Source organism: Ammospiza nelsoni, chromosome 9 (genome assembly GCF_027579445.1).
Source record: "Ammospiza nelsoni isolate bAmmNel1 chromosome 9, bAmmNel1.pri, whole genome shotgun sequence".
NCBI lineage: Eukaryota > Metazoa > Chordata > Aves > Passeriformes > Passerellidae > Ammospiza > Ammospiza nelsoni.
In genome coordinates, this window is record NC_080641.1 from 30,334,814 (window position 1) to 30,361,579 (window position 26,766).

At 38.4% G+C, this 26,766-nt stretch overlaps 1 protein-coding gene across 5 annotated transcripts in view; it reads right to left on the minus strand.

Annotated features, from left to right (window-relative positions):
- The window catches only part of EPS15 (epidermal growth factor receptor pathway substrate 15), a 68,294-nt gene that overhangs the window by 9,793 nt on the left and 31,735 nt on the right, over nucleotides 1-26,766 (minus strand). For all 5 annotated transcript variants that reach the window (XM_059477934.1, XM_059477938.1, XM_059477933.1 and 2 more), the window contains 18 exons: nucleotides 26,533-26,622; nucleotides 26,166-26,213; nucleotides 25,044-25,139; nucleotides 24,575-24,640; nucleotides 24,023-24,148; nucleotides 23,530-23,589; nucleotides 22,573-22,767; nucleotides 20,967-21,112; nucleotides 20,019-20,178; nucleotides 16,587-16,672; nucleotides 11,188-11,260; nucleotides 6,472-6,633; nucleotides 5,813-6,010; nucleotides 3,763-3,960; nucleotides 3,128-3,202; nucleotides 2,702-2,792; nucleotides 1,409-1,444; nucleotides 438-574 (listed from right to left, as the gene is read on the minus strand). In XM_059477934.1, the coding sequence (XP_059333917.1) occupies nucleotides 438-574; nucleotides 1,409-1,444; nucleotides 2,702-2,792; nucleotides 3,128-3,202; nucleotides 3,763-3,960; nucleotides 5,813-6,010; nucleotides 6,472-6,633; nucleotides 11,188-11,260; nucleotides 16,587-16,672; nucleotides 20,019-20,178; nucleotides 20,967-21,112; nucleotides 22,573-22,767; nucleotides 23,530-23,589; nucleotides 24,023-24,148; nucleotides 24,575-24,640; nucleotides 25,044-25,139; nucleotides 26,166-26,213; nucleotides 26,533-26,622 (2,043 nt within the window). The remainder of the gene's footprint in view (nucleotides 1-437; nucleotides 575-1,408; nucleotides 1,445-2,701; nucleotides 2,793-3,127; nucleotides 3,203-3,762; nucleotides 3,961-5,812; nucleotides 6,011-6,471; nucleotides 6,634-11,187; nucleotides 11,261-16,586; nucleotides 16,673-20,018; nucleotides 20,179-20,966; nucleotides 21,113-22,572; nucleotides 22,768-23,529; nucleotides 23,590-24,022; nucleotides 24,149-24,574; nucleotides 24,641-25,043; nucleotides 25,140-26,165; nucleotides 26,214-26,532; nucleotides 26,623-26,766) is intronic.

The following is a 26,766-nucleotide window of genomic DNA, read 5'->3' on the forward strand; positions in this document are numbered from 1 at the left end:
AGTTCTTGATCTTATGGCATGTGGAGGCAAAAATCAAGTGTCTGAGCATAACCTGGTGAGGTTGATCCTGACTTTCTTTCCATTTATTATGTTCCACCAACTAATAGAGTTGTTGGAGAGCTATAAAGCTTAACAGAGCTTAAGTCATTGTTAAATAATGACAGAGCTTAAGTCATTACTGTCAAATGCTCTTAGCTGTGGAGCAATGAAGATCCACAATTAAATATTTTAAAAATGTTTTTATTTTTACTTCTATTGCATCTGTGACTACTTCTGGAAAACAGGACACAAAAAGACAAGACAGAGCCGGGGGATCAGAGGTAACCTTTATATGATTTCTGAATATCAATTTTTTACAGCATGTCTAAATGTACAAAACAGGTAATTTTGTCCAAATCACAGAGAGAAAGCAGTAAAAGGTGTGACACCAGACTTACTGTGGTATTATTACTGTTGTCTGCAGAACTAAATGGATCAGTGCCAGCAGTCACAAAGGGGTCGGTGGAGGATTGTTTGAAGAAAGAGTCAGCTGCAAAAGGGTCTGAGCCTTTGAAGGGATCACCACCAAAGGGATCTGAAAAGTAAACATCTCCCTAATATTTCTGCTTGCTTTACTTAACTGTTATCTTAAAAACTAAACAATGTATCACCTTTTTTTCATACTGCTGCAAAGTGACACATTTAAGCCCGAGGACCTTTGAAGTAGGAAATTCGCCTGTGAATAATTTGTGTTCTGTGATTCAAAACATCAGACAAGGCAATGTTTTCTGCACATCATGGAAACAGCAGTTCCAGAATAATCTCAGCAAATAGGTTCTAAAACCAAGCCCCTAAAAATGAAGCATCTTACAAAACCTAATGCTCCTAAGGACTCTCCTGCCCTCCTCTCCTGCACTTCCCAAGCCCAATGGATGTTTCTTATTTGGCACTTGGTGCTCAACCCTATTTTACTATTGCTTTCCCACTGGTTATTTGGCTTTTTTGCCACCAGTAACTTCACTCAGGACAAAGCAAAAAATCCAATGACATTGCCTATACAGCTGATCTAAACAGAGACTTCCCACCTGTTCAATACTTGACTCTAAAGGAAGTTGGTATGTTAAGAGCCTTTAAAAGAGCACAATCCTACTACTTTGCAAATAAAACAGGCAGCAAGTGTTTGGGACCTTCACACACTTAAATCCCAGCTAAGGAACATCCAACAAGAGCAAAATTCACTGGCAAAGGACTTCTCTTTTTAAGAGAGAAGCTTTTACACAAGTGGCCAGGTGCTAATGTCACATATATTATATCATGACTTTTTGTGGCATTTCCACCTACTTTTTTTCTCTGAAAGTGGTGACAATTTTCCCCACTAGTAAGAACCATTTAGAAAAACAAACACATTATAAGTTATAAAGTTACTTACCAATTTTTCCAAAAGGGTCATCTTTGAAGGGATCACCTGTTCAAAAGAAAAGCAAATATTCATTAAAGAGCTTATTACCATCATGAAACACACAGAGAATCAGCCATCAGCTGCATTTCCGTTGGCTGTTGTCCACAAACCCCCACATTCTGCAGTATTACCACTGCAGTAATCCAGGCCAGCTACTGAGATGAGTCCCAGGTTTGTTTAATTGTCACACACACTGTGGATGGCAGCTCCTAAGTGCTCACTTCAGTACTGGATGCATGATCCCAGCTCATTTCTACTTTCTCATGTTCATCTGAGAGATACCCTGTCTCTTAGCTGGAGGTACCTACCCCTGAATATACTGAGTGCTCGAAGCCTAAAAGTTTGGTTCTTAACAGACAGACCTTTTCTCTTCTGAAAGGCCTTGTCATGTGCTGTAAGACTTTAATATAAACAAAAATCAAGCAGTATCTACACAGAAACATTCAAGCTGCTTTAAATTAGTTTAATTTATTCATAAAATATTTAATCTGCACTGACATTCTTTCAGAAGCCAAGTGATCTGAAACAAATTTAGTTTATTTTCCTTTCAATGCAATACAAGCTAAATTGATCAGACCATGTTGATCTGAAAGGGTGTAAAATCATATTAATGTGGCTGAAAACATCTGCTTCAGCAGTTAATTTAAAACAACTCCCCTTTCCCAATTGGTTCCATATAGGCAGATCATTCCTCCCATAAAAAATAAGAGCAGAGCAACATCATTCGTCAATGGCAAGTTCTTAAAATAAAGCCCAACACTTCCACAAGATGAACAGATGGTGCAGCTCCACATTACCTTGTTCTGAGAGCCAAACTCCCCAGAAGTAGGCCACAGCCATTCATTCTGAACCACCCACACCCTCCCCAGAGCAGAGCCCAGAGAACCCTCTGCTGACCTCTTTGTGCACTGGGGCTGTCAGTCAGATCAGTGACACCACAAGCCTGCCCACACCTTTACAGCCAAAATGCCACCAGGGCAGAGGCACGGAGGGGATGGGGAAGAGAAGTCCTCAGGAGGAGCAATGAGGGAAAGGAGACATTTTCAGAGCTCATGAGGAAGTCCAGCTGAAGGAAGGAGAAACACCCCAGAATTCTCATTTCTATCACTTCTATTTCTGTAATGCTATTGGCTTCAGGCTCCTGTCATCCACACATCCTCAGATTTATCCTATAAAGAGCAGTCTCAAGGTGAAGATGAGTCTGATGCATTCACACAAGATCTGTTTCTGCAAATAAGCACTTGGAGAGAAATATTTACTTACTGCCAACAAAAGGGTCAGACTGGAAGAACTCTAAGCTGGCTTCAGAAACTAGATCAGGCAAGGGATGAGACTCAGCATCAAATGGATCTTCCTGGGCAATGCAGACAGAGAGAAACATATTAAATTTTAAAGACTTGCAAGGATGGAAAACACTTATGTCACCTCCTGTTACCATTCAGTGGTTTCTTAAAGCTTAAGGCAGAGACAGCCAGAATTCTATATAATTCATCAATGGAGATCCAAAATATTGTTCAACAACCTGCCTGCTACACAAGATGAAATGTTTTCAAGACATCACACTAAATAAAACCAGTAGGAAGTGACAATTATTCCTCTATTGTTGTATGACTATCATGCAAGCCTGAAACAGTTTAACCAGGACTTTTTTAGGCTACTTTTTCCTCCCTCAAACCTGAATAAACTCACTTTTTTGGTAACAGTTGCAGCTGGGGTCTCTTTCTCTTCTCCTACAGAGACTGCTGTTTCAGGACTATTCCTTATCTGTACAAGGGTAAAAGCAATTCACCATAAATAAGTAAATGTAAAACTGCACAATAAAATTTGAAGTTTTAAATAAAATCACAGAATATACAAAAGCATATTTCAAGAGGTTCATACTTATTATAGCACATACTTTAGTGTTTCATAAACCCTGTAAAAGTTTAAAAAAAAATAAATCACGAATCTACTGAGACATAAGGACAAACATTTAAAGCAAGACAGTTTTAGATTTTCTATACTTTTCCTTATTCTGCTCTCATTGCAGCAAATGGAGACAGCTGCTCTCCTTTAATGTTAAGTCTGCTATTCAATTTATGATATTTTGCTTTGGAAATAAATACAGGAAAAAAAATGTTACTGCTACTTTGTAGGCAAACTAAAATTACCTCCTTTTCTGCTTATGAACTTTCAGAGATGTGGAAACACAGTACCTCAGAAAAACACTCTGAAATTTCAGTTGTGCAAATGTTTAAAAACATCATCAATCTTGGTACATTCTTAACTTATTCCAACTTCACAGCTGCAATGCATCGTGATCAAGCAGGCAAAACACTACTCACTGGAGACACACAGTTTGTTTGTTCCTCTTCTGCTACACTTTCCCTCTCAGCATTCTCATTAAGGTTTGCAGTTTCACTGCTGCTGTTGCTAAGACTAGAATGATCCACAGTTCCATTAACAAGTGTACTATGGGGCTGAGAGTGCCAGCTAAATTGGTTATTTTCCAGTTCTTTCAGCTCAAGAAGCTTTGTCTGCACCTGTAAACAGAAATAAACGTATTAGCATCAGTATGGCAGCACATGGAGGCCAGTAAATGTCATATTTCCTAAATATAAGGTGGGTGATATATGTCTGAAAATCTTATTTTCAAAAGCTAATATAATAAAAACCATTCTGTCAATCAAAGGGTGAAATTTGAGAGATAAGTGAAAACTTATTTAGCAGAAGTGCAGACTGGTTGAAGAACACACCTTTTGCCAAGGAAGAAGAGACTGTGCCACTGGCAACACCAAGGCTTGTTGCTATTCAAACTCATCAGCAAAGTTGCAAAGGTTTCAGGGTTTTTTTGTTTGTTTAGTTTTGCTGGGGAGTTTTGGTTTCTTTTTTTTTTCTTATTTTTATTTTGGACTGGGGTTTGTGTGTCTGTGTGTGTGGTTTGGGTTTTTTTCCTAGATTATGTATTTGCAATTTCCTTAAACTCAAAATAAAAAAGGCTTTATCAGAACTCTCATTTTCCAAGAAGGAACATTATGATTTCATTATCATCTCCCACATGACTTCTGAAGTCTACAAAAGCCAAGTCTATCTTCCTAAGCAGACACTTACATTCATCTGTTATTATTTCAGCAATATGATTAATGCAGTGCCTTACAGCAAACATTTACAACCAACCTGCCACTTATGAAGCAATTACTGGATCTGGCAGGTTATGCAGAAGAATAAACCTAGTCCAGATATTTGGGTGCCTAAATCCCATTGAACCCTGCTAGGTCAGTGACCTAATAGAGTTATTGGGGTGTCAGCAAAGACACCACCAGGTGCCTTTCAAGTTAAGTGACCTCTCACCAGCCATTAGAAAATCTTGCCTAAAGCACCAAAGCACCTACTGTTCCTTATTTAGGAGTCAAGAGCAATAAAGTCAGAAGTACTGTTATAAAACCTAGTAAAATAATGTCTATAGTACAGTCAAGCATAACCACTTATATTATCAGTCTCAAATCTGTTCATGGCAAGCACTCCTTGCCATATAAAAACACTGTAGTGGTATAACCTTCTCTCCACCTGTGATGGAATGATGAAAAAATCCATTTGTTTACTTCTCAGCTTCTAAACTAAAAGCCGTATTTCAAAATTATGGATGTTGTAAGACTCGTTAGCAAGTTACAGATGTGAATTGTGTGAAATGACCAACCCTGAGGTCAGCCATTTCTAGGGTTTCAAAGGGAGGCTTTGCCTTTTGTTTTCAACCTGGTACCAGTGTGAGTGGCTAATACATAACACAGCTGGCAACAGGGAAGGGGAACCATGAGGAAAGGGTGTGCAAGCTCAGGCATCACCAAAGTTCTAACAAATCCCTGATTACAGAGAGGAACTGAAAGTGCTCATGCAACAGCAGCCACTTCAAAGCACAGGGATCTCTCCCTCTCAGGGTCTCATCTCAATCCAATTTCTTCTTCTATCCACCTCACTTTCCCACCTCAAAAATGCACTAAGTAAATGCTATCAGTAATTTTATACTGACATCACATCAATTAAAGAATAGTGAGGGCATGCCCCAGATCATGGAGGATGAAAACTTCAATAACTACTGGACACAGAGAATTTAAGTCTGCATCATCCATTTTTCATTCACTACATTATGACAAATTATTTATGGACTATAATAAATTAATCCCTTTGATTAATAAAAGACCATGAAGTATTTTGAGTGACTTAAGTCAGCCTCTAAAAATCCTAACAACTACTAGCACAGAACACATGTGTAAGTAACTAAAGACAAGAGCAAACAGTGAAGAAAAAAGGAAACAACGCCTTCCCCTTAAGGCAAACCACACTAAAGGTTTCCAGCTCAAAATATTTTTGGGGGGTGGGTCTTTCACACTGCCTTACTGAATTGATTTCCTGTTGTGAATCCTGCAGATGTTGCTGAAGAGGTCCCAGCTGTGCTTTCCCAGACTCTATGCAATGCTCAAGCTCTGCAGTTTCTTGCTGCAGGCGACTCAGCTCCTCTTGGGCTTTGGTCAGTTCATCTTCATAGGCTGAAATCTTTGATTCCTGGCTTGTTATTTCAGCCTTCAGCATGGCAATCTAAAGCATGAACAGTATTTCAAGTCAAAAAAAACAACCCCAAAACCCACAACCAAAAACCCACACATCCAAATACTATTATTTATGACCAGAAAAAGTAAAAAAAATCTCATAGCTATTGCAGAGGTTATAGATAATACCTGAATAAACAGTTAACTCTGTATTGGTCTCAATGAGAACAGAGTATTCTAGCTGTTCTTCTGACCAACACAGATATTTCTGCTTTAAACCTTATTTGTGTACAAGTAGATCTCAATATGTTTGTTGACAAACTGACACCAAATTAGGAACACTGAAGCAAGTGATGTATTTCCTATGCTCTGTTGGTCACAAAACCTTGACACTCAGGCTATTTATTCATTAAAGCTTTTTTCCTGCCCCAACAACTGGAACTCTGCAAGGCTGAGTTCTTCAAGACAAGGCATTTATGCTTCCCCAGGGCACTGGCCACCAGACCTTACCAAATGGGCCTCCTCTGCACACTTCTGCCTGATGTCATTAAGTTGTTCTTCCAACTTGGCCTTCTGCTCATCAAGATCATTAAGGGTTTCCTGTGCTTCCTGTTTCTGAGCTTGCAGCTTCTGCAGATTACTGCTCTCCCTCTTTACTTCATCCTGGAGATCCTGAAATAAAACACACAGCTTGACATTTGTTCCCTCTCTCCCTTTAACCACTGAATTCCACAGCACAAACTGCAGTGCTAACCCGGATTTCAAGGAATCAACAAATTATCTTCCAGAAGCCTGCATGGATACCAGACAAGCAAGTACTCTGAGATTCTAATTCAATGACATAAAAATAATCAGCTTGTTTGCCTTTGCTTTTCTTCAGTAAAACAAATCTCACTGAAGTGTTGAGATCATACATATGAACTGTATCCCTCACACAGAGGTCACGTTTTCATTCTGAATTTCAAAGTTGTCTTTATTCAGGTTGCTACAGTGTCTCTGCCCTGTGCTTTAGCACTGTGTTTTACTGAGTTTCTTATTAAGAACATGGACCTGTTGGAGTGAGCCCAGAGGGTCCATGAAAATGGTGAGAGGGCAGGAGCACTTCTGGGGTTGTTCACCCTGGAGAAGTGAAGGCTCCAGGGAGATCTTAAAGCCCTTCCAGGAATGAAAAGGAGCTCGCAAGAAAGTTGGAAATGGACTTTTTATCAGGACATGGAGTCACAGGACACTGGCAGAGGGCAGGTTTAGATGGGACATCAGCAAGCAATCCTTTGGTGTGAGGATGGGCAGACCCTGGCACAGGTTCCCAGAGAAGCTGTGCCTGCTCCATCTCTGGAAGTGTCCAAGGCCAGGCTGGGTGGGGCTTGGAGCAACCTGGGACAGTGGAAGGTGACCCTGCCCATGGCAGGGGGCTGGAATAAGATGGGCTTTGAGGCTCCTTCCAACCCAAAACATTCTGGGATTTTGTCATGACAGAAATCCTTTATTCTGCTCTTTCCCCCTTCAAAAACACAAGGCCAAAAATAGGAACTGCTTTTTGGAGCATGGTGAAAGACCATTAACCCAAATGCACTGCCTCCTAGGGCATTCCTGCTCACAATTTTGCAAGGATCAGCCAAAAACTTATTTTCTGTGCACCACTATAGGTAAAAAATGCAGATTTCACACACAACAATACGGAATCTTTTGATTTATGAAAGAGCAGCAAGTATGTGTCTCGTGTTTTAAGTAGCATCATAAAATAATTACTTAATTTCTGAGCAACAGGAATGGTTATACCTCAACAAGCTGCAGAGACAACACTGAAAAACATGTCAAGGAAAGAATTTAGGAAGAAGAAAGAATCGTCAAAGTCAGGAGGAAGAGATAATACAGGGAGATCAAAAAGGATTAATCCAAAAGGAGAAGTATTAGATGAAAAGAGAAGATTGCAGCCTTTCTGAGAAAATACAGCAATTTCAGGAAGAATCATCAACAACAGTAAAAAATGAACAGAGAGGAAAAAAAATTAGGGAGGATAAGAAAGCAAGCAGACATGAAATTTTGATTAGATCATACATTTGTGTGCTGCTCTAAGCTACAATCCTGCTCTCCTTTTCTAGGGGTGTTTTGTTTGGGTTCTTTTTGGTGAGGGAGACAGTTTATCCATGTGTTGTGTGCTAACACCTCCACATAAGGAGGACAAAAAGCCAGATAGGAATAGAAAGGCATATGATGCAGCAGTCAGATGCTGGGGAATTAGGTAACCTCAAGACAACTGGGGGGCTACCCAGAGATATATCACAGATGGTTTTACCTCAAAAATCAACCACAAAACCATGCAAAAAAACTCCCAAATCAAACCACAAAAAGCCCCCCACAAAACTCCCCCAAATCAAATCTGAATTTCAGTGAAGAGTGTGTCAGTATACAGCAGTCAGACTAGGAAAAATACTGGTTATTTCTAACCCAAGAGAGAAAAACCAGTGTGCACACAAAAAGCTCTCAGAGCAGCTACTGACTTGGATAATTGGGACACTCTTGATCCATTCATTTTCACATGGCTTTGAAAAGCAAGGATCAGCTGACAGTTAACAGAAGCAGTGGAGGAAAAAAGTAACAGCTTAAAGAGACTTCAGCCTCCTTTCTCCTAGAGGAAGCAAGAATTCACATCCACACAAGCTAAATATAGATCATCTCCACTTTTGTCTGTCCTAGGCACAGCAGTAGAGAAGCACTGAAGAGACCTAACTAAGCTTGATGGCTGCCAGAAGAGAAAAGAAGGAAAAAAACCCAACCAAACCCAAAACCTGTGGTAGTTTTTGTTCACACATGCACCTAACCTCTCCAGCATTAAAGGCTGCAGTAGATACAACACACAAAACTGGCTATCATACTCAAAGATGCCTCTTCATGAATTAAACCAGGCTCCAATTAAGCTTCAATTTCAAAGAACACCCTTCAGCATGGAAGCAGCATCTTAATGATCAAGCACTGAATGAGATTTTAAATGAAAACCCCTAAGATACTTGAGGTGTTACAAAGTGACATTTTGATGGTAACAATAATCCTTGTATTAGATTTCTGATCATTGTAACTCTTTATGCCAATAAAGTGTAGGATAAGGAAAGTTTAGGAATCCATATTTCCATGGACAATGGATTTAATAGCTTGCCAGTCTGTCCTTCCCAACACAATTCATGTGCTAGAAAATATCAAGCCTGCAAGAGGACAGAAAAGTAGAACTTCACTGATTTTCTAATGGCATTGGTGCACTGCAATAGAGAAAAAGAAAATCCAATTCTGAGGGATACTCAGTGCATGTGACTTTGAGGAAAAGACCCTTTAGTCTCTGCTACTGAAGAGCTGATATTTTAACAAGCACATTAAACCCCATCTATATGCTACATCTTCCTTACAACTCTTTTTCCGCCTTTGCTTTTTAGTACCTATTTACACAGTTTAGAAGAAAAAACTGTCATTCTTTCCCTTCAGCTATACAAATCAGCTTGATTGATCACTGACCATGGCTATATTTGAGATTACAAACAGATCTGTGGAAGGAATTCTGGTATCAGAAACCCTGAAGTGTCATGCCACAAAACCAGCTTGAAACAAGGAGGCAGGTTAGAGCAAACTGGCTCTTTGTTAGACCATCTTTAGAAATGTCCTCATTAGAATAAAACCAGGAGAAAAATGCATGAGGCAAAGATATCCTTAATCTCTTCTATTATTCTCTGGAGTTCTAGAAAGTTTGTTGAAACATGCAGGTCCTTCACCAGCCAGGAATAAGAAAAGATAAAGGGCCAGCAGATTAAATAAATGCTGCAGCCATTTCCTGTTTGATCCTGGAGGTTTCTCCTTTTTCTGACAAGCCCATAATAGATTGCTCCTTCTGTGCAGACTGACAGAACTCTGTAACCATATTTAGAAATAGCCTGTGTGACCACTAACAGGTCAAAGACCTGAGACAGCTGCTCCCAGCAGCACTGCTCAGGATGCAGAGACTCAGGGGATTCTGTGATGCTGCTGCCTGTCAAACACACATGGATGACACCAGAACATTCAAGGTAAGGTTTTTATCAAGCTTACAAACCTTTTGTGCAAAGGCACCAGAAAACTCAACCCTCACATGAGCCAACACAGATCCCAGAAGACACCAACAAAATAATCCTGTGTGCAAAGCCAGGAATAGCCCTGAGAATTGTGAGAACAGTGGGAAAGGGAAATCTGCAGGGTGGGGAGGGGAATGACCGTGGAGCTCAGGCATGGGCAACTTCCACACGCATTCCTGCAGCTGCTGGAGCTGCTGCCAGCACGACCAACAGGCCAGCATCTGATCATCTCCTCAAAGGTCACACTGGTAATTATCATCCACACTCCAAGGATATTAAATAACCCTGCACAAAATTCACAACTCTTGTAACACATTAGCTCCTTTACAGCCCCACCGAAATTGAAATGCTGAAATCATGCATTATTTGCTCTTGAGTAAAGATTATGGAAAATGATAGATTCTTAAAATAAATTTAGAAATAAATATAAATGGTCAGATATCACATTGAAGATTTTGTTTTTAAACAGCCACTGAGAATTTAACTGAAATATTGCTTTGCAATATTTAATTCAGAGCTTGGCTTGTCTGTCAGCACTCTAAACACTGATGCTGACTGCATAATTTTAACATCTGCAAGACACTTGCAAATTTAGATTTTCAGATATTCAAGAAATTCAATATCATCCTTTCAAATAAAAATCAACAGATTCTTTAGAAAATTAACTAATATTAGGCAAAATTAATTTAAGGCAACATTTCTCCCTAGCTGGTAATTACTGTGCCTCTTAAGAAGCAGCCCGATACACAAGCCCTTTTAATTCAGCCATTTAAGTTTATTAATTAATTTACACTGCTACAGTGTCCTCTTTAGTTTTAATTACACAGTAGATAATCTTGCTTAAAAAAAAAAAGGAAAGAAAAATCTGGTATTTGTAATATTTTTCATTTTAAACTCCATGCATGCCATATATCCTATAGGAGCTAGCACATTTATATAAATATACACACCCACACAAACCCAAAATTATATAGAAAATACACTTCAAAGTACATTATTTTTCTTAGCTACCAATTTTTCTTATTTTTACTGGATAAGTGGCGTGATCTAAAGACTTAGTAATCTCACTGTCATTAAAACAGCACATGGTGCAATATCAGATGTCTGAACAAAAATTTGGTGGTTTATTTACCTGGACCTCACTTGTCCTCTGTTTGATGGCATCTTCTTTCTCCTTCAGATCTTGCTCTACATTATTCTTTTCCCTGGAAGACCAGCAAACAATGCAAGAATACTTAAGAACATCAGCTACAGCAGGTACCGTTATCCAGCCCCCTAAGCCTGTATCTCTCTTTAAATACATAGTGAAACATGAAACAAAAAAGATGTGAGGGATTTCTGCTTTCCAAATGATTTACAAGACAGAAGCCCACAGAAGTGTTCTGCATAAACCCCCCTGTCTTTCCACCAACTGCACTCCAGTGATAAGAATGGCTCAAAAATGGAAGGGGGCGGGCGGCAGAAATCAATGAAATACTGTCTCCAGTGATCTCACTGTTGCTATGGAGCACTTGTCTAATGAAAACTGCTAGGAAAAGTGGGAGGGATTGCATCAGATTCCATCTATTAACCCCTGCAAACACAGCCATGCCTGTGCTCCCAGCAGCCAGGGAACACTGCCACAGGCCAGCAGAGCCCATGGATGCCCTTGGCCTGTCAGATTTTGGATTTGTCTGTTGGGAGGCTCAGGCAGGAGCAGGGAGGTTGGCTTGGCTTGCTGGAATCACGATCTGCTCAGACACTCCACACAGAGTGATCTGCTGTGTCATGTCAAGGCTGCCTCTACAGACATTATTCAAGTTTAAGTGACTGCTGATGACAGGGGAATTATCATCAATAAATTCTCATCAGTCAGACACAACAATAGCTTTAAGAAAGGGAACAAACCCATACAACTGAGACGTGTTACTGTTATTAAAAAATCATGAGTGTTTCTCTCTAGACAGCATATGGAATCTTTTCTCCTTCCATAGATGCAGGAAAACATTAAGCATTACAGTTTTTACACAATCTTCTGTAGATATTTGCTTTCATAAGGATTTTGTTAATAAACCAACACACACACTGAAGTTAGAATATGAACAATAAACCTAACATTTCTAAATGAAACACCATAGTGAAAAGCTATTAGATTGTATTACTGGTATAAACTGACATTACAAAACTTCATATTTTAATTGCAACAGATTGTTAATCGATCTAAAACTATTTATTAGTTTAATTTAATACAGAAGAAAGCATTTCTGTGTTGAAGTAAAGCAGGCCTACTCTAAGCTCTTTACTCAAGCTGAGAAAGTTTTACATTACTGCTAAACCACACACAGTGGAAAATACAAAGAACCCAGATATTGGATCTTAAATGAGTATTTGCTCTGACAAGTAATTACTATAGCTTATACTCTGCTATTATTTTTCTCATTATCTGATTAAAGAGGAACTTCCTGATTATGCCCAAAGGGGAAATTTAAATGGAAGGAAAAGGAAAGATGTGGGAAGAGGAACTTTGAAGCTCAAGGCTATTTATTCTGTTAAGTGCGATCCTTCAAAATAAAGGATCACACTTCCACAAAATTAATAAAAGAACTTTCATAAAATTCATAAAATTCCTCACTTTCCATTCATAAGAAACTGGAAATCCTAAAAAAAAATCTTTACCTTTTCAATCAAAGCTACAGCACACTCCTCTAGCTCAACAGCATCTGTAGCATAGTTGTACTTAGCTATTTAAAGCATTGCAACACAGGCTTGAAACAAACTCTGTTGCTTTGGCTTCCATAACTTCCCATGAACAAAGGTTGCAATAAAGCAATTCTACAGATCCATGTACAAATCAGGCTGAAAAATACCTTCAAGCCCTCAAACACCCATCAAGCACAGCCAACATTCATATATTGTCTTCCTGATTGATGATAAAAAAGAGTAGAAAAATGAATACTTGTTATTTTTCCTGCTGGGGTGGGAAAAATGAGCAAGAAATAGAACTGCAAGCAGGTGTGTTTGGTTAATATACAGCATTTCTACATTACTGTCACTGATGTGCCTGAGACTGTCAGAGATGCAGATCACTTCCTTTGTATTACAGCACAAGCCAGGTACCTAAATCCTTGCAATCTGGACCAAGCAACAGGATACAACACCCACCCACTGGCACTTCCATGATCCAAATCAGAGCACAAACAACGAATTGGAAAGAATCAAGTGAAAGAAGTATTGTCAGGCAGAACAAGAAAAGCTTAGGCAGCAGTCTCAGGCAAAGGAAAACAATCTGAGTGCATATAGTCTGCACATAACACATCCCATCCTCCCCCCAGAAATGCCTCTTTGTTTCAAAGAAAAGACAACACAGAACTACTTAATTCATTAATTCTTCTGAATACCTTCATTTCTTTTACAAACTAACTGCTATGCCCCTTTAGGAATGTTCAGCAACTGAAAGAACCAAAAACAAGGAACAAAATTGATTTGTTGGATATGACAGATTTCCTGGATCATCAAGTCCCTTACTACATCCAAAAAGCAACTCCAAAAGAACTGTGGTCTTGCCAACAAAGGACACTTGTAAGCAATTCAAGCCAATTTTTGAAAGCAATACAATTTCCCTATGCATTTTAATAGCAGTCAGGTTGGGAGAACCTCATATCAAATAAATTAAAAGCAATGAGTAATTGATGGTTTCTCCCATCCAGATGCTTCATGATTTACCAAAACCCTAAATTTAATACTAATTTGTGAATGGAGTCATTTATAAATAGGAGCCAGCACACTGCAAATATCTGTCATAGCTGAGAATGCAAAGTCCCTGTGTCAGCAGAGGTGTTCAAGCCAAACGTTCAACCCATGCCAGGCTGAATCACCTTAGATACAAAAGCAAAAAAATCATAGTTCTTTCCCATAATAAGATGATGACTACTCACAGAGCTGGTAGTATTATCTACACTCATAGCTGCCCAATATTTCTTATTTTCACATACATCTGTAGTTGTGGGAATTCCTAATGTAGTAATACTTCAGTTTGGAAATGCTGGAAAAAATGCCAAGGGTTTGCCTTGTTTCTTCTAACACTTGTTACTCACAACCTCTTCTGTTGCAACAGCTCAGTTTCTTCCAAACCAGAGGCTGAGAAGAAATTATCTATCCTACATTAAAGTTTTTAGCTAAGGTGATGTAGATCTCTGAAATTTGAAACAAAAGTTTGATGCAAGTGTATGGCAGGGAGAGATTGTCCTGTTTTTCTGGGGGATGTTTTGCTCTTTCATTGCTGTTGAGAGACCAACTCACCAGCTTTATGGTCCTTTTAACCTGATTTATACTTCAAGACAATTTAAATGCTGCTATCCAGCATATGTGAAGGATGACATCTCTGGTGAGATATCCCAAGTTAAGCTCAGCCACTCCTCTGCTTAGAGAGGAATGGAGTGTCAGTAAAGCTTGAAGAAATTCCATGAATTTGTGGGCCATCACTAACTTTGAAAGCAAGAAAACAAAGCTGGGTTTGTTGGGAAAGAAAAAGGTTTTATGGCTTGAAAAAGAATGGTCCAGCCTCCCACCATGTTGATCAAGAAAAGCTTCAAGCAGCTTTCTAAAAATACAGTGCCACTGAAACAGAATTTAGAGACAGCAGTGCTAACAGGCTCAAAATGCTGCAGGTTCCACAATGTCCAGAGGCAAATCATTCCCCCACCAGAGGGGTATTGTCCTCCCTAAGAAGTGTTCTGCATTTTATTCTTCATCTGACCCTCAACCTCCACCTTCCTTACACTGTGTTTATCAAATTAACATTAACAAAGCTATTGGCCACCAGACCTCTTTCCCACACAAACTGTTGAGCCACAAAGACACCACCTCTGTATTCTTTGCTCAGTGTCTCCAAAAGCTGTTCTGCACACACTGTCATTCTTTTGGCCATTTCCTCTCCTGCCCTTTTTTTTTTTTGTGTTTTTTTTTGAAGTGCACTTCAAAAATAGATTCAAATTTTATTACTGCGTCTCAAAAATGCAGCTCTTGGACACTTCTCAATGGAATCAGAGACTGGATTTCTTATATATTGAGTCCAACAGCTGAACAATCTACCTTACTTAATAATGAACAAAAAGAACTTCAGTTTAAATTACATTTTTATATGACAACTATCAAGTCTGGAAGTGTACTCCACCAGTTGTAATAGAAATGTGAATTCACCAAAGATTGAAGCACATTGTTAATCCCATCTGTTCTGAACCTCTGAATCATATCAAAGTAAATTTCCCCTTTCTAAAAACAAATACACACTAAGAGTTGCCTCTACCCTATCTTCAACAATCAAGTATCATTAAATTTAAAATAATTGTCAATGTATATTTGCCCCTCAAGGAATGGAAGTAGTGACTTTTTCAGGTTCCTTCATACCTCACAGTAAGAAAAGAAAACCAGACACAAACAGTCTGGCTTGCATGTTAGGCTGCAAGCCCTCCTACAGAAAACCAACTTCATCTAAAAGTCTATGTCAGCCAACAATTTATTTCCTTCTAAAATACCAACAGTAAATACACACAGTTGCAAATCCTATTTCAGGTTAATAAATGTGAGTGTCCAAAAATGGAATTAATATAACCTGAAGAACAGTGGAGGCAGGGAAGAGAGAAGCAAGGAGGCAGTGGGAGTAATAAGAGAGAATAAGCAAGTGAAATGAAAAAATATTTATGCATTTAGGAAACAGATTGTGCTCTGACACACTGCCAAGTTAAATCATTCCCACAAGTGACATGAATTAGAGAGGCAGATTTCATCATGACAAAGCACCCGCACTTAAAAAATAAGAAAATTTACTGTTCTTAATAGAATTTTCAGTGGATTTATGATAGTAACAAGAAAAACACTGAAGAAAAATACTTGCTGTCTCAAGAGCATTACCAAGACTATAGAAAATATATGAATTTGATTTTCTTAGTCACTTGAAGTCATCTTAATTACCTTAGAAACAATTAATGGAATCCAAGAGTCTGCAGACATCGAAACAATTTTTCTCAGTCCAGCAGTTTATTTTATTACACAAGAGCAGCATCCCCATCTGTACCCCCATCAAAACCCTAGCAGAGGTCCATGCACAGTCATCTTCCCACTCCCTATCCTGCATTCTTACTGATCTTTTCCATCTCACTTCCTTACTGCCACCAAAAACAAGTCCTTGGAATGCCCTCTACAAATAAAAGAACATTTATACACGGTTCCAGCATCCTAAAGATTTGCTCCACTCACATCTGCCAATAAAGATGAACAATGGAGAATATTCCCATGTCAGGTTGCTGACCCACAGCTCTGTGAAACACAACCTGAGGGCACAAGGGACAGACCCTTCCCAGTCCTGCTGTCACTGAGGGCACTCATGGGAGTGAACAGAGAGCAGCAGTGTCACACAGTACCACACACATGCTGACCCTTTACTCAGCACAGCACTACCACCTGCTTTTCTCTTCTGCACTCAATTGTTGTTTAAAACACAGTAAACAGCACAGCTGAATCCAAGGCAACCCTGGCTATTCCTCCCTTACATACCTCTGCAGGTCCACAATTTCATTGTTTAATGTATCAAGTTCCTTAATTGCAGAAAAATCTGCTACAGAATTCGGTCCTTGAGTACTCTGAAAGATAAAAAATAAACACTGTTAGTCTGGAGTTTATGCCATTCAACAACTACACACATTTTACTTTTTGTGGCAACGTGAGCTGTCCTCTTGTAACAACTGCTGGTAGCATTGTATTTCAAACCTTTAACCTTAGAAACCCCAAAAGAGTACAGATGCTGTTGGTAGCACTGCATTTCAAACCTTCAATCTTAGAAACCCCAGAAGAGTACAGATGCTGTATGAGCAGAACACAACATACAGCCAAAGCATGGAGACAGCTCAATTCAAAGAGAGTTTGTCTCCTTGAAGACACCTCCCACAAAAGCACAGGACTATCTAATCATACAAAAAAACATAGAATCCTCTTCTAAAATAAGTCTCATGTTACAAATATTTAGGTGGTTTTCCTGCATTCATTCTTACTACTTTTATATTTCTTCACCTTGGTGATCGTCATGTTGCAGAGTAGACACTGACTTGCAAGGATTTAAGGGATACTGAGCTTGTTTAACAGGAACCTCCAGAGTACTCAATGAAACTTTGATAATACAAAGTCACAGTGTAACTTACACCCATGAGTTCCCATTTACTTAATGTCTTTGTAGACAATGACTGTAATACAAATTATTTGTTTCAAAACAAGTACACATAAATGGATAGAGAACAAATGCTGAAGACAGAAATTACAAATGCTGTAATTATTCTTCTGTGCCTTGTCACAACATGAACATGCTCACAAAGCAACAACCATTGTAGCTACTTCCTATAAATACATCCATTCCTTCAAGTCTTGAATAAAGTCATCCAGGACAAACACAACACTCTGAGGACAAGTACATACATATAATTTTAAAAGGCAAGTGATACCCCCAAAATAGCACAAAAGTTTTTAAATGCTCAAGTTTCTCAACAGATAAAGCAAGATACTATTAACTATGTGCTTGCTCAAATTGATACTCTGGGGAAGAAAAAAACCAAGAGCTATGAACACCTAAACTGTGAGCACACAGGCTGAGAGTGTTATGCAGCAGAGCTACAGACTACTCATGTATATTTTACTAGCACAAATGGTATGAACTGGGAATTAAAAAAAAACAAAAAAAACCAAAAAAAAACCCAACCAAAGAACCAACTATACAGCTGTTCTTAAACTGGTTAGTGTACAGCTTCTCAAATGGGCAAACTCTCTATGATGCTCAATCCTGCTCTACAGGAATTACTCAGGAGTTTTGCAGAGTTGATCATGGAATTCCAATGGGGGTTTTTACTTCTCCTATGACAAGGGTAGAAGAAACACATGGAAATATCAGCTGTTACAAAAATTTTTTCCAGGCCTCCTTCTTTCACCAGTTAAAGAAATTCTGCACACTAATGCCAGCAGCAAACTTGAGGAAAAAGTAGTTCAATCTTATTTTCAAATATTCAGGAGAACTGGTGGGGGGCAGGAACATAAAAGCCAACATATTTTAGCTTCAATACACATTAACAAGGACAAGTTAGAACCTCAGGCTGCCATTACTACATTGCAACATGCACGTAAAGCAGCACCTCCAGTTTTTAACTCAAAGTTGTAGTAAAAGGAAATTCCCATCAAAATTCTTTGAGAGGACCTTACAAAAAAGTTTCATTTTTATGGCTTGACATGCAAGTGGTGACTACAAATAGTTCTGGGTCAGAAAACACAGCAACAAGTTTTAAACCACAATGAAATACCATTTTACTTACTGATATTTCTGCTATCACCTTTGTATGGGTCAGCTCAGAAAATGAAAGCCTAACATGGAGTTTGGGTTCTTTTTTTACCATGTACACCACATCAAGAAAACCTATCTCAGCAAAAAGCCTATCTCTTAATACTGACTCAAGCCTTTGAGTAAAAATATTGAACAATAATCTTGAATAAAAAAAGTTCTTTCATATCAACAAGACAACACCTTTTGAAAAAGCTCAAAATGAGCTGAAGATTCAGCTTAATTTAGTAAAAACCCTCTTGTTCAGGATTTACAGAGCTAATTGAAAGCTAACTTACCTTCTTAGACAATATTCTCACTCATCATTAAAGTCAGCAATGAAATAAAAATCACACTGATGTCTTTGAGAGTTTTACAAAATCAATTTACATCCACAGAACAGCAGCAACCAACATCTAATGCTTTCTAATCGCTCAATTTTCTGTGCTATCTTCAGTGAATCTGTGGGTATTAATCCTGTCACCACTTCCCCTGCAATTTCACCAGGAAAACACAGGATTTTCTGTTTTCAGTTTAAGCAGCCCCAGAGGTTTGGGCTCAAGGGAGAACCCCAGGGTTACTCTGGATGAACAACTCTGGAAATCAGCAGAACCTGAGAGAAGTGCTGAGCTCATTCATGACTGTGTGAGAGTCTTAGAAGGATGCTCATAATTAAACCAACAGACAGTAAATATTAGAAAAGCAAAGTTTCTCTAACCTTGAGAAAGCAGAGTTAACAAACTGACAGAATAATAAGGATGAAAAGCAGAGTGGTGCAGAATGGAAAAAACAGTCCAAACTAGAAAAGAGACATAGAAAGGAAAGCAAACATACAAAAAAGATTAGTAGAGTTGCAAATAAAGCAATTACTTTTTAAAAACAGAATGTAAAAACAAATTAGGTACCAGTTACAGAAACTCAAAAAGTAGTGCCAAATTTTGAGTTTCATTTTTCCAGGTGTGAATTTTTCATTCTGTTTAAGAAAGTTGCAGAATTAGGTCAATGTATTGCACAACCAAGAAAAGATAACTCACATCAGACTTCATGATGTGTAAAACATGTAAAATCTGTGATGACCTCTACCATTCTGATAGCTGCAAATTGAACTGCTGGGGTACAGCTAACTGCTGGATTAAGACAGATGGCAACCAACAGTCTATGGAGATATCCAAACTACCTGTGAGGTATAAAGTGGGGGCCATTTACTTTTAAAATTTTAAATAACTCTAAACTTTTAGCTCACATTGCTTCCAAACTTTTTACTAAAAAGATTGATGTAAAAAAGGTAACTGAACATATTAGGAGAAAAGCAGTGAACTTGTGCATGTCACTTTAGATGGAAACTCAAATTTCTTGTAAATAGCAGCAGAAGGATTATTCTTTCAAAAGAGAAAATAATGCTTTCCCAACATAAGATCTCTCTGCTTGGTTGGCACGTGTAATAAATGGCAGCTTCATTTTGAAATATGGATGGAAGTTTTTTTGTCAATTCTTTGCACCTAAGATTTGTTTACTTCCTGATATTGTGATAAATTTAACGTATGCCAGCACTGAGGTTGCTTCTTGCGTAGCCTTTGAAATCGACATTATTTGTTTGGGATGTACGCCAAAAATGCCAAACCCATCCTTACCTTCTGTAAACTGACACCCCTGTCTGAAGGTGGAATCATCTCTGGAGTCAGAGCCTGAGGAGGATCAATGCCCTTTGTTAACTTCTGATTAATTAAATGGAAAGCCAAAGCAAACTGTTCCTTTGAAAGCTTCCCGCAGTCCTTGGTGTCACAGAGAGCCCTGCACAGAGATGCACATGAAATTTAAAAGATCCTCATTTCTCCAAGTACAGCCCTCTTTAGTGTAGTTGCTGTCATTTATAAATGTGAAAATTGCTAGGGTGTATCTCTTCTTCTAAAGCAAAACTAGAGGCATAGGAAACATCACTCAAACACACACAGCCACTTTCATTTTGCATGTTGGGGCCCACAGCTGTGCTCTGGTGAAAAGCACAATCAGGGCTGTAGGTCACTGGCAACACCTTCAGAACCAACACAAGTTTATTTATATTTTCCTGATTTTCCTAAATTAGCAGTTGTGTTAACCATAACTCGGGGGAAAAAAAAGTTGCTCCTATCAGTATGCCTGGCAACAGCTCATAGCACAGGAAGAATTAAAAAGCTCTGAGTGTAATGAAGGCATTTCTGTAATGAGTAATGCCAAATAAATACATAGCTGTAAGGAAAGACGTTGTAGAATGAGGTGGGACATAAATCTTGCATGCTAACAATTTTATAGAAACATTTTCCTTTCCCAGTACATGAGTAGGATCAGTGATCAGATACCTGTGATGATGTGATGTCTTAAATACAAAGGGACAGCTGAAGCGCAGCATTTGTAACAATCTGTGCTCAGACATAAACCTGATTTCCACCCATTTCTGTCCCAGAGCAGAAGCAAGTAAGTTATCACTGGTTATACAAAGGCCATGCTATTATATCCAGAAATGTCACTTTCAGAAATGCCAGCATAGCAAGAAGTGAGAACTATGCCATCATCTACACAGCTGTCACAGGGAAAAAACCTACCAGATATGTGCAAGGAGAGCAGAAGGCAGTCCTGTTTTCAGGAACAGTTCTCTGGCTTCCACACCTGACACAAATCCATCCATGTCCTTGTCAGTTTTCACAAAGATCTCATCGTACTTAATTTTGTCTGCAGGCGACACAACCCACTGAAGGGGGGTGAGGATGGAAGGGAAAAAACCAAAACCACAACACTAAGATACAGGCAAGTTCTGCTTCCAGTTCAGACTTACATAATTCAAGGACTACAGCACAGATTTTAAAAAAAGTGATACAGGTACCTAGTTCATGAACCAGTTTTATCCTCCTAAACAGACATGCAGTGATCCTCAAGCAACTGAAAAATAGAAGCATTTCCCTCAGGAAAGCAGCCAGGCTGCTTGGTGCTGCTCTGCCCCCCAACCAAGGCATTCTTTGGACCTGGATCTCCTCTCTCATCATCCCTGTGCTCAGTCACAGCCCTGCTGACTGTCTGGCTCTATTAATTTTATTCCCCTTTACACAGCTGAGAAGCTTTAGCTGGAGGGACTGGAGAGCTGCTCAAGCCCAGGTTGTTAATAATTGGGCACATTCTAAACTGAAAAATTTACATCTGAACAAGGTAAAGATGGGAATTAGAGCCACTTCTGTTACTTGAGCAATCTTTCACAACATTCAGCTAATATAAAGATGTCTGGGGTTTTTTGAGTGAGAACAGCTTCAAGTGCATGTATGGATGTTAATTAATTTCACACAGACAATTAACAGATGCCTCCCAAATGGTGCTGTACACAAACTCACCCAGAATGGCACCGCTTTGCAATACATACAGCAAGACGTACCCTCAAGGCAAGGAAATTTCCAGGTTAAAACCTTGGCACCTCCAAAATTTAGATGCCAGTTTCTTACTGATTACTCAAATAAGGGCACCCAAATGTCCAAGCTACACCTGATGCATTAAGTACCACAGTTCTTACCTTAAATACCCTTATCAATGCTTTTTCTTATTTTGAATATAACAAGTTATATATAAGCTACTTGGAAAGACATTTCCCAACTTCTGGACTCTAAAATGATGAGGAGTAAATAAGATATCTGGGGAGGGTAAGAGGCATCAAGTTGCCTAATAATCACATTCAGAACAAAAATCAAATCTGTGTCTAGGTAGATGTGCTCCACCTTTTGTTTTCTTCTCCCACTGCTTGCATTTATCTATTCCATTTTAATTCTCCAAATTGCACACATGCACACATACATGACTGCCACAAACTGTTTTAAGAATGTGTCCACATTCCTATCAGTCCTCATCCAGAAAACTTGTGCTCTGCAGATGTGTACCTGGACCACTGTTTTTTTTTTTTTAGCTTGAAATAATTTGTTCTAAAAATATCTTCAAAATCTGTACTAAACAATATTTTTATCCAATTGTTTATATCTGAAGACATCTAGGAAAATAAAACAGGGTAAATTTTACACCTCTCCATCTGGTCCTCCCATCAGCCTCCTAAAACCAACTAACAGGGCAAGAAGCAAACTAAAAACTTGTATCAAGTCTCTTCACACAGGCAGTCTCTGAAGCACAGAGCTAAGAGCAGAAACCTTCCAATCCCCAGTAACTTTAGAGATGTACCTGTGTTAATGGTGTTTTGGCAGCTAAAATGCCCACAGGTGGCAAGGACTGATGAGATTCTTTGGTTGAAGATGGTATTAGTGGCATTGCTGCTGGAACACTGAGAGGTTTTCTCTTGGATGGTGGCACCAAAGCTGCAGGCAAGGACATTGGCACTGGTTCTTTCTCCAAAGCACAGTATACCAAAAACATGGCCTGAACAAGGAAAAAAAAAGGTATGTGGATGTAAATATATTAGAAATATATATACATATATAAAGAGACTAAAGAATTCATTAAAAAATAGCTTTGTAGCATTTTTTCATTATGTTTCCCCTTCACAAGCCCCTCAATTGATGCAGCTCATTGCCTTCTAAATTGTGTTTTTCATTACCACTTTCTTTTGAGGATCAGTGCTTAGCAAGTGAAGTTCAGTATCTTTTAGAATATTAAAATAATCTTCCAAGCTTGTGCCAGTACTTGTGGAATTTTATTTGAGAGAAGACTTCAAACACTTTAATTTACCACCATTTTCCCAGAAATTCGTCCACTTAGCATTTAATTCTTTTCTTGTGGCCATCTCTAATTTAACACTTCTTACATTATTTCATCAGTCCTGGCTTTAACAGTGTTAAAATTCTAAATTGCTACAAACTTTCCTCAAGGATACCCTGAGGCATTCAAGTTCTATAAATTCTGAAGGTTAAGGTAAAACTCATGCAAACACTCAAGTGTCTCATGGGACAGCAGATCTCAGGTGTAAGTTTTTAATGGCTCATCTAACCCACAATGAAAGTTATGCTGTGCACTGAGACACATGCAACAAACTGACAGAAACATTAAACAGCACTAAAACTTGATTAAGGACTCTGAATAAAGATAATACATGAACCACACAGTCAGAAATTAATACACAGTGCATCTATTTAAAACCCTGCAATCAGGCTTTCAAAATCCCAAGAGGCAGAAGATACTTACAACTGCAAACTCATCTCGATCCAACATTCCATCACGGTCAATATCGCTCAATTCCCACACCTACCAAGAAAAAGCAGAATATAGGGATCTCTGACTCAACTGCAGCACTTTCCTACTTAAAACCTCATTAAAAACAAACATGAGAACGCCCTCCCTCCACCATAGCTCCAGTTCTATTAACAGCATTAGTTTGCAGTGAGCAGCGTAAATTCACATAAATCACACAAAAGCAGAGAGATTTTTAAGTTGGAGACAGAGGCACCCAGCCTGACCCAAGTGTTAAAGAGTACACATAACTGATAAACTGCAGCTGGAGGTGATCTATCCAAATAGCAAAAGAAATTTTATTTTTCTGTTCAAAAGTCACACTCCATAAAACCTAATATAAAAGTTAGGCTTGTGACTACAAATCTTCAATTTGAAAAACAGGTATTGCTGAGTGCAGCACAGGTATTAGTTGGGAACTGGCAATTAAGAAGAAAGATATTCTTACTCGTCCTAAGATATCCACTGGCAGTTTTGAGTTGAGGAGCACAGGTTTCACCTTATCCCCTGACAACAGTCCATTCACTGGATTTAGGCTGTCAAAAATAGAATCATACTTGACCTTGTCTTCCAGCTGCAGGGGCAGAAGAAAAATATTACTTATACAAACAGTCACATTCAGAGCATAAGAAGCAGAAGTTCCTTCAAAAGTGTTAACTTTTTCTAATAAAGACACATTGCACTTCCTGATGCTTATAAGAAAACATCTAAAACATACTATTTTTAAGTCAGAGACTCATCAAAACCCCGTGAGATTTCCTCTTCAATTATTTTCATGACTTCAGGTAACAACCTTTTTTTTTCTTTATTTTAAATTTCTAAACATGAAGAGATTTCCCAAGAGTCAAGTGTCCTTATTAAATTAGGTCTATTAGCCCAATTATAAATTTGACAGGAATGGTAACTATCAAACTTTAGAAATGCAGCATTAGATTTTTCTAAGACAGGTTTTCCTGCAAACCAGATAACAATTCTAGGTAACAGCTAATATTTAGTTTACCTTTACAGCCCATGGCAGATCACTTGATGCTGTTCCACTGAGTAGCAAAGGACTACTAGTATCAGTCTAAGGAAAAACAAGACAAAATACCAGCAGACACATTAAAAGAGATATGATTCTGACTTTGCAAAACCACCCCCTTATTTGAAAAGCTGCTTCTCAAAGCCAGAACTGCATTTTAGTCATTCATACCAAAATTTAGAGCAAAAAATTTAAAATGTTTATTCCATTAAGGATAACACTAATAGAACAAATACCACATATCTTCAAATTATACACAATTTTATATTCAAATCCCCACTAGAACATGTAGCAGCTTATTCCATGCTGCTTGATTTTCTCCCTGTTGTAGGGCCCCACTGCCCTACAACATCACCCTCTGAAGTGTTTGGGGTTTACACCAAACCTTCCTAATTTTTCACTTAAAAGCAGTTCTTAATAATATGTTCAATTAAAAATGAAATCTTACAAATCTTGGTGGAGGAACAGGCAAGTTAAGACTACTCAGGGAAACATCCAATCCATTCTGTGCACAGGCTACAAGTCTCAGAGCCACAAAAAATTCCTACAGGGGAAAAATAAATTTTGAAGGGTTTATAACATGAAAAAAAAGAGAAATATATATATTATATATTAAAATAGATATTAAAATATAATTTTAAAATATAGTAACATTTCAGAAGAATTAAGAGCTTTTCTAGTATTACTATATAGATGAAAAATTGCACATGGCTTCAAAGGGGGACAGAAAGTGACAGAAAGCAGCAGCCAGCAAATGCTGGATTCCTGCTGTAAGAAAAAGTTTGCAATTAATTTTCCAAGAATTTAGTAAATTTCTGGCCAGTGTAGTCAATTCTCAGCACTCAGTTCTTCTACAGAACAGTGAAAATCTGAAGTGTAATTGCAGCTGTTTATGTTGGAGGAACTGAGCTGATCCCACAGATGGTTGATGGAGCAGAAAAAAAACAGAAAAATGAACCAAAAGAAGCCCAAAAAAGCCCCAAATTGTTTGGTAGACATTACAGCCTCCTCCTCTTCCTACCATGGGAAGAAGCATTTCCCTATCCAGGGACTGTTATTTATATTTCAAACCAAACAGCAACACACATTAGAACTTGTGGTAGCACCACTGAGATGTAAATTTTGTCCCCACACTGCTCATTGCCACAGCTTGGGAAGGACAACTCCAAACAGAATGTACCAATGTCAAGTCCACCAAAATTAAAGTAATAAGAATTTTGAAGATTTTACAAGAATTTTAATTCCTGCTTTGTTTCCTACAAGATTATGAGAAGAAAGTAACCTTCTTTGTAAATGCAGTACACTAAAGCTTAAATTACTTCTCAGCAAATTGCACAGCTACACATCAGCCCATTTTACAACCTGGAGAAAAGCTGATGAGGCAGCTGAAGGCTGTTTAATTTATTGTAGCTTCCACTCAAATGGGAATTACACAGCCAGCCAAAATTAGAAAAAATCTGTTAGAAAAATCTGTTAGAAAAACTGCTTTCCTGAACCAAAAAATTTCAACTTTCATCTGTTTTCAAGGCTGGGTAATGGTTAGAGTCATGCACCACATAAATAATCATACCTGTTTGTTCAGGATACCTTTGCCATCTGTATCAGCTAGGTCCCAAATCTGAAACATAAAAATAATAAAGGGTTCACAGCACTTCAGAGGAAGCTGGCAAGTCCTCCCTCCATTTATAATGGACTCTTGGAGGAAAGTGCACATCCTAACTTTCATGATAGCACTTAATTGTGATGACAAATTTAAATATTGCAATAATTTCTACGACTGAATAGAAACGATTGGAACTATTGGATAGAACAACTGAAAACACATTAGGGAAGATCATGTATCCTGCAATACTACTAAGTATTTTAATTTGAACAGGATACTAACTGAATCAAGAAGACAGGATAATTAAATAAATTAAAGAATTGCCATTAAATACCTTTCCAAGTACCAAATCTGTCAATCCAGACTTTTTCAAGAAAACAGCTGCATCAGAAGCTAACACTCTTCCAGCATTAGCAGAATCGACCTGGGAGAGAAAAAAATCCTCACATGACAAACTGGCTTTTGAATTGATGCCATCTCTTTACACAAGCTCTCAAAAAGCTACAGAAGAAGAATGCTCAAGTTAACAGTCACTCTGAGGACTATCTTCTGAACCTATCTAATTAGC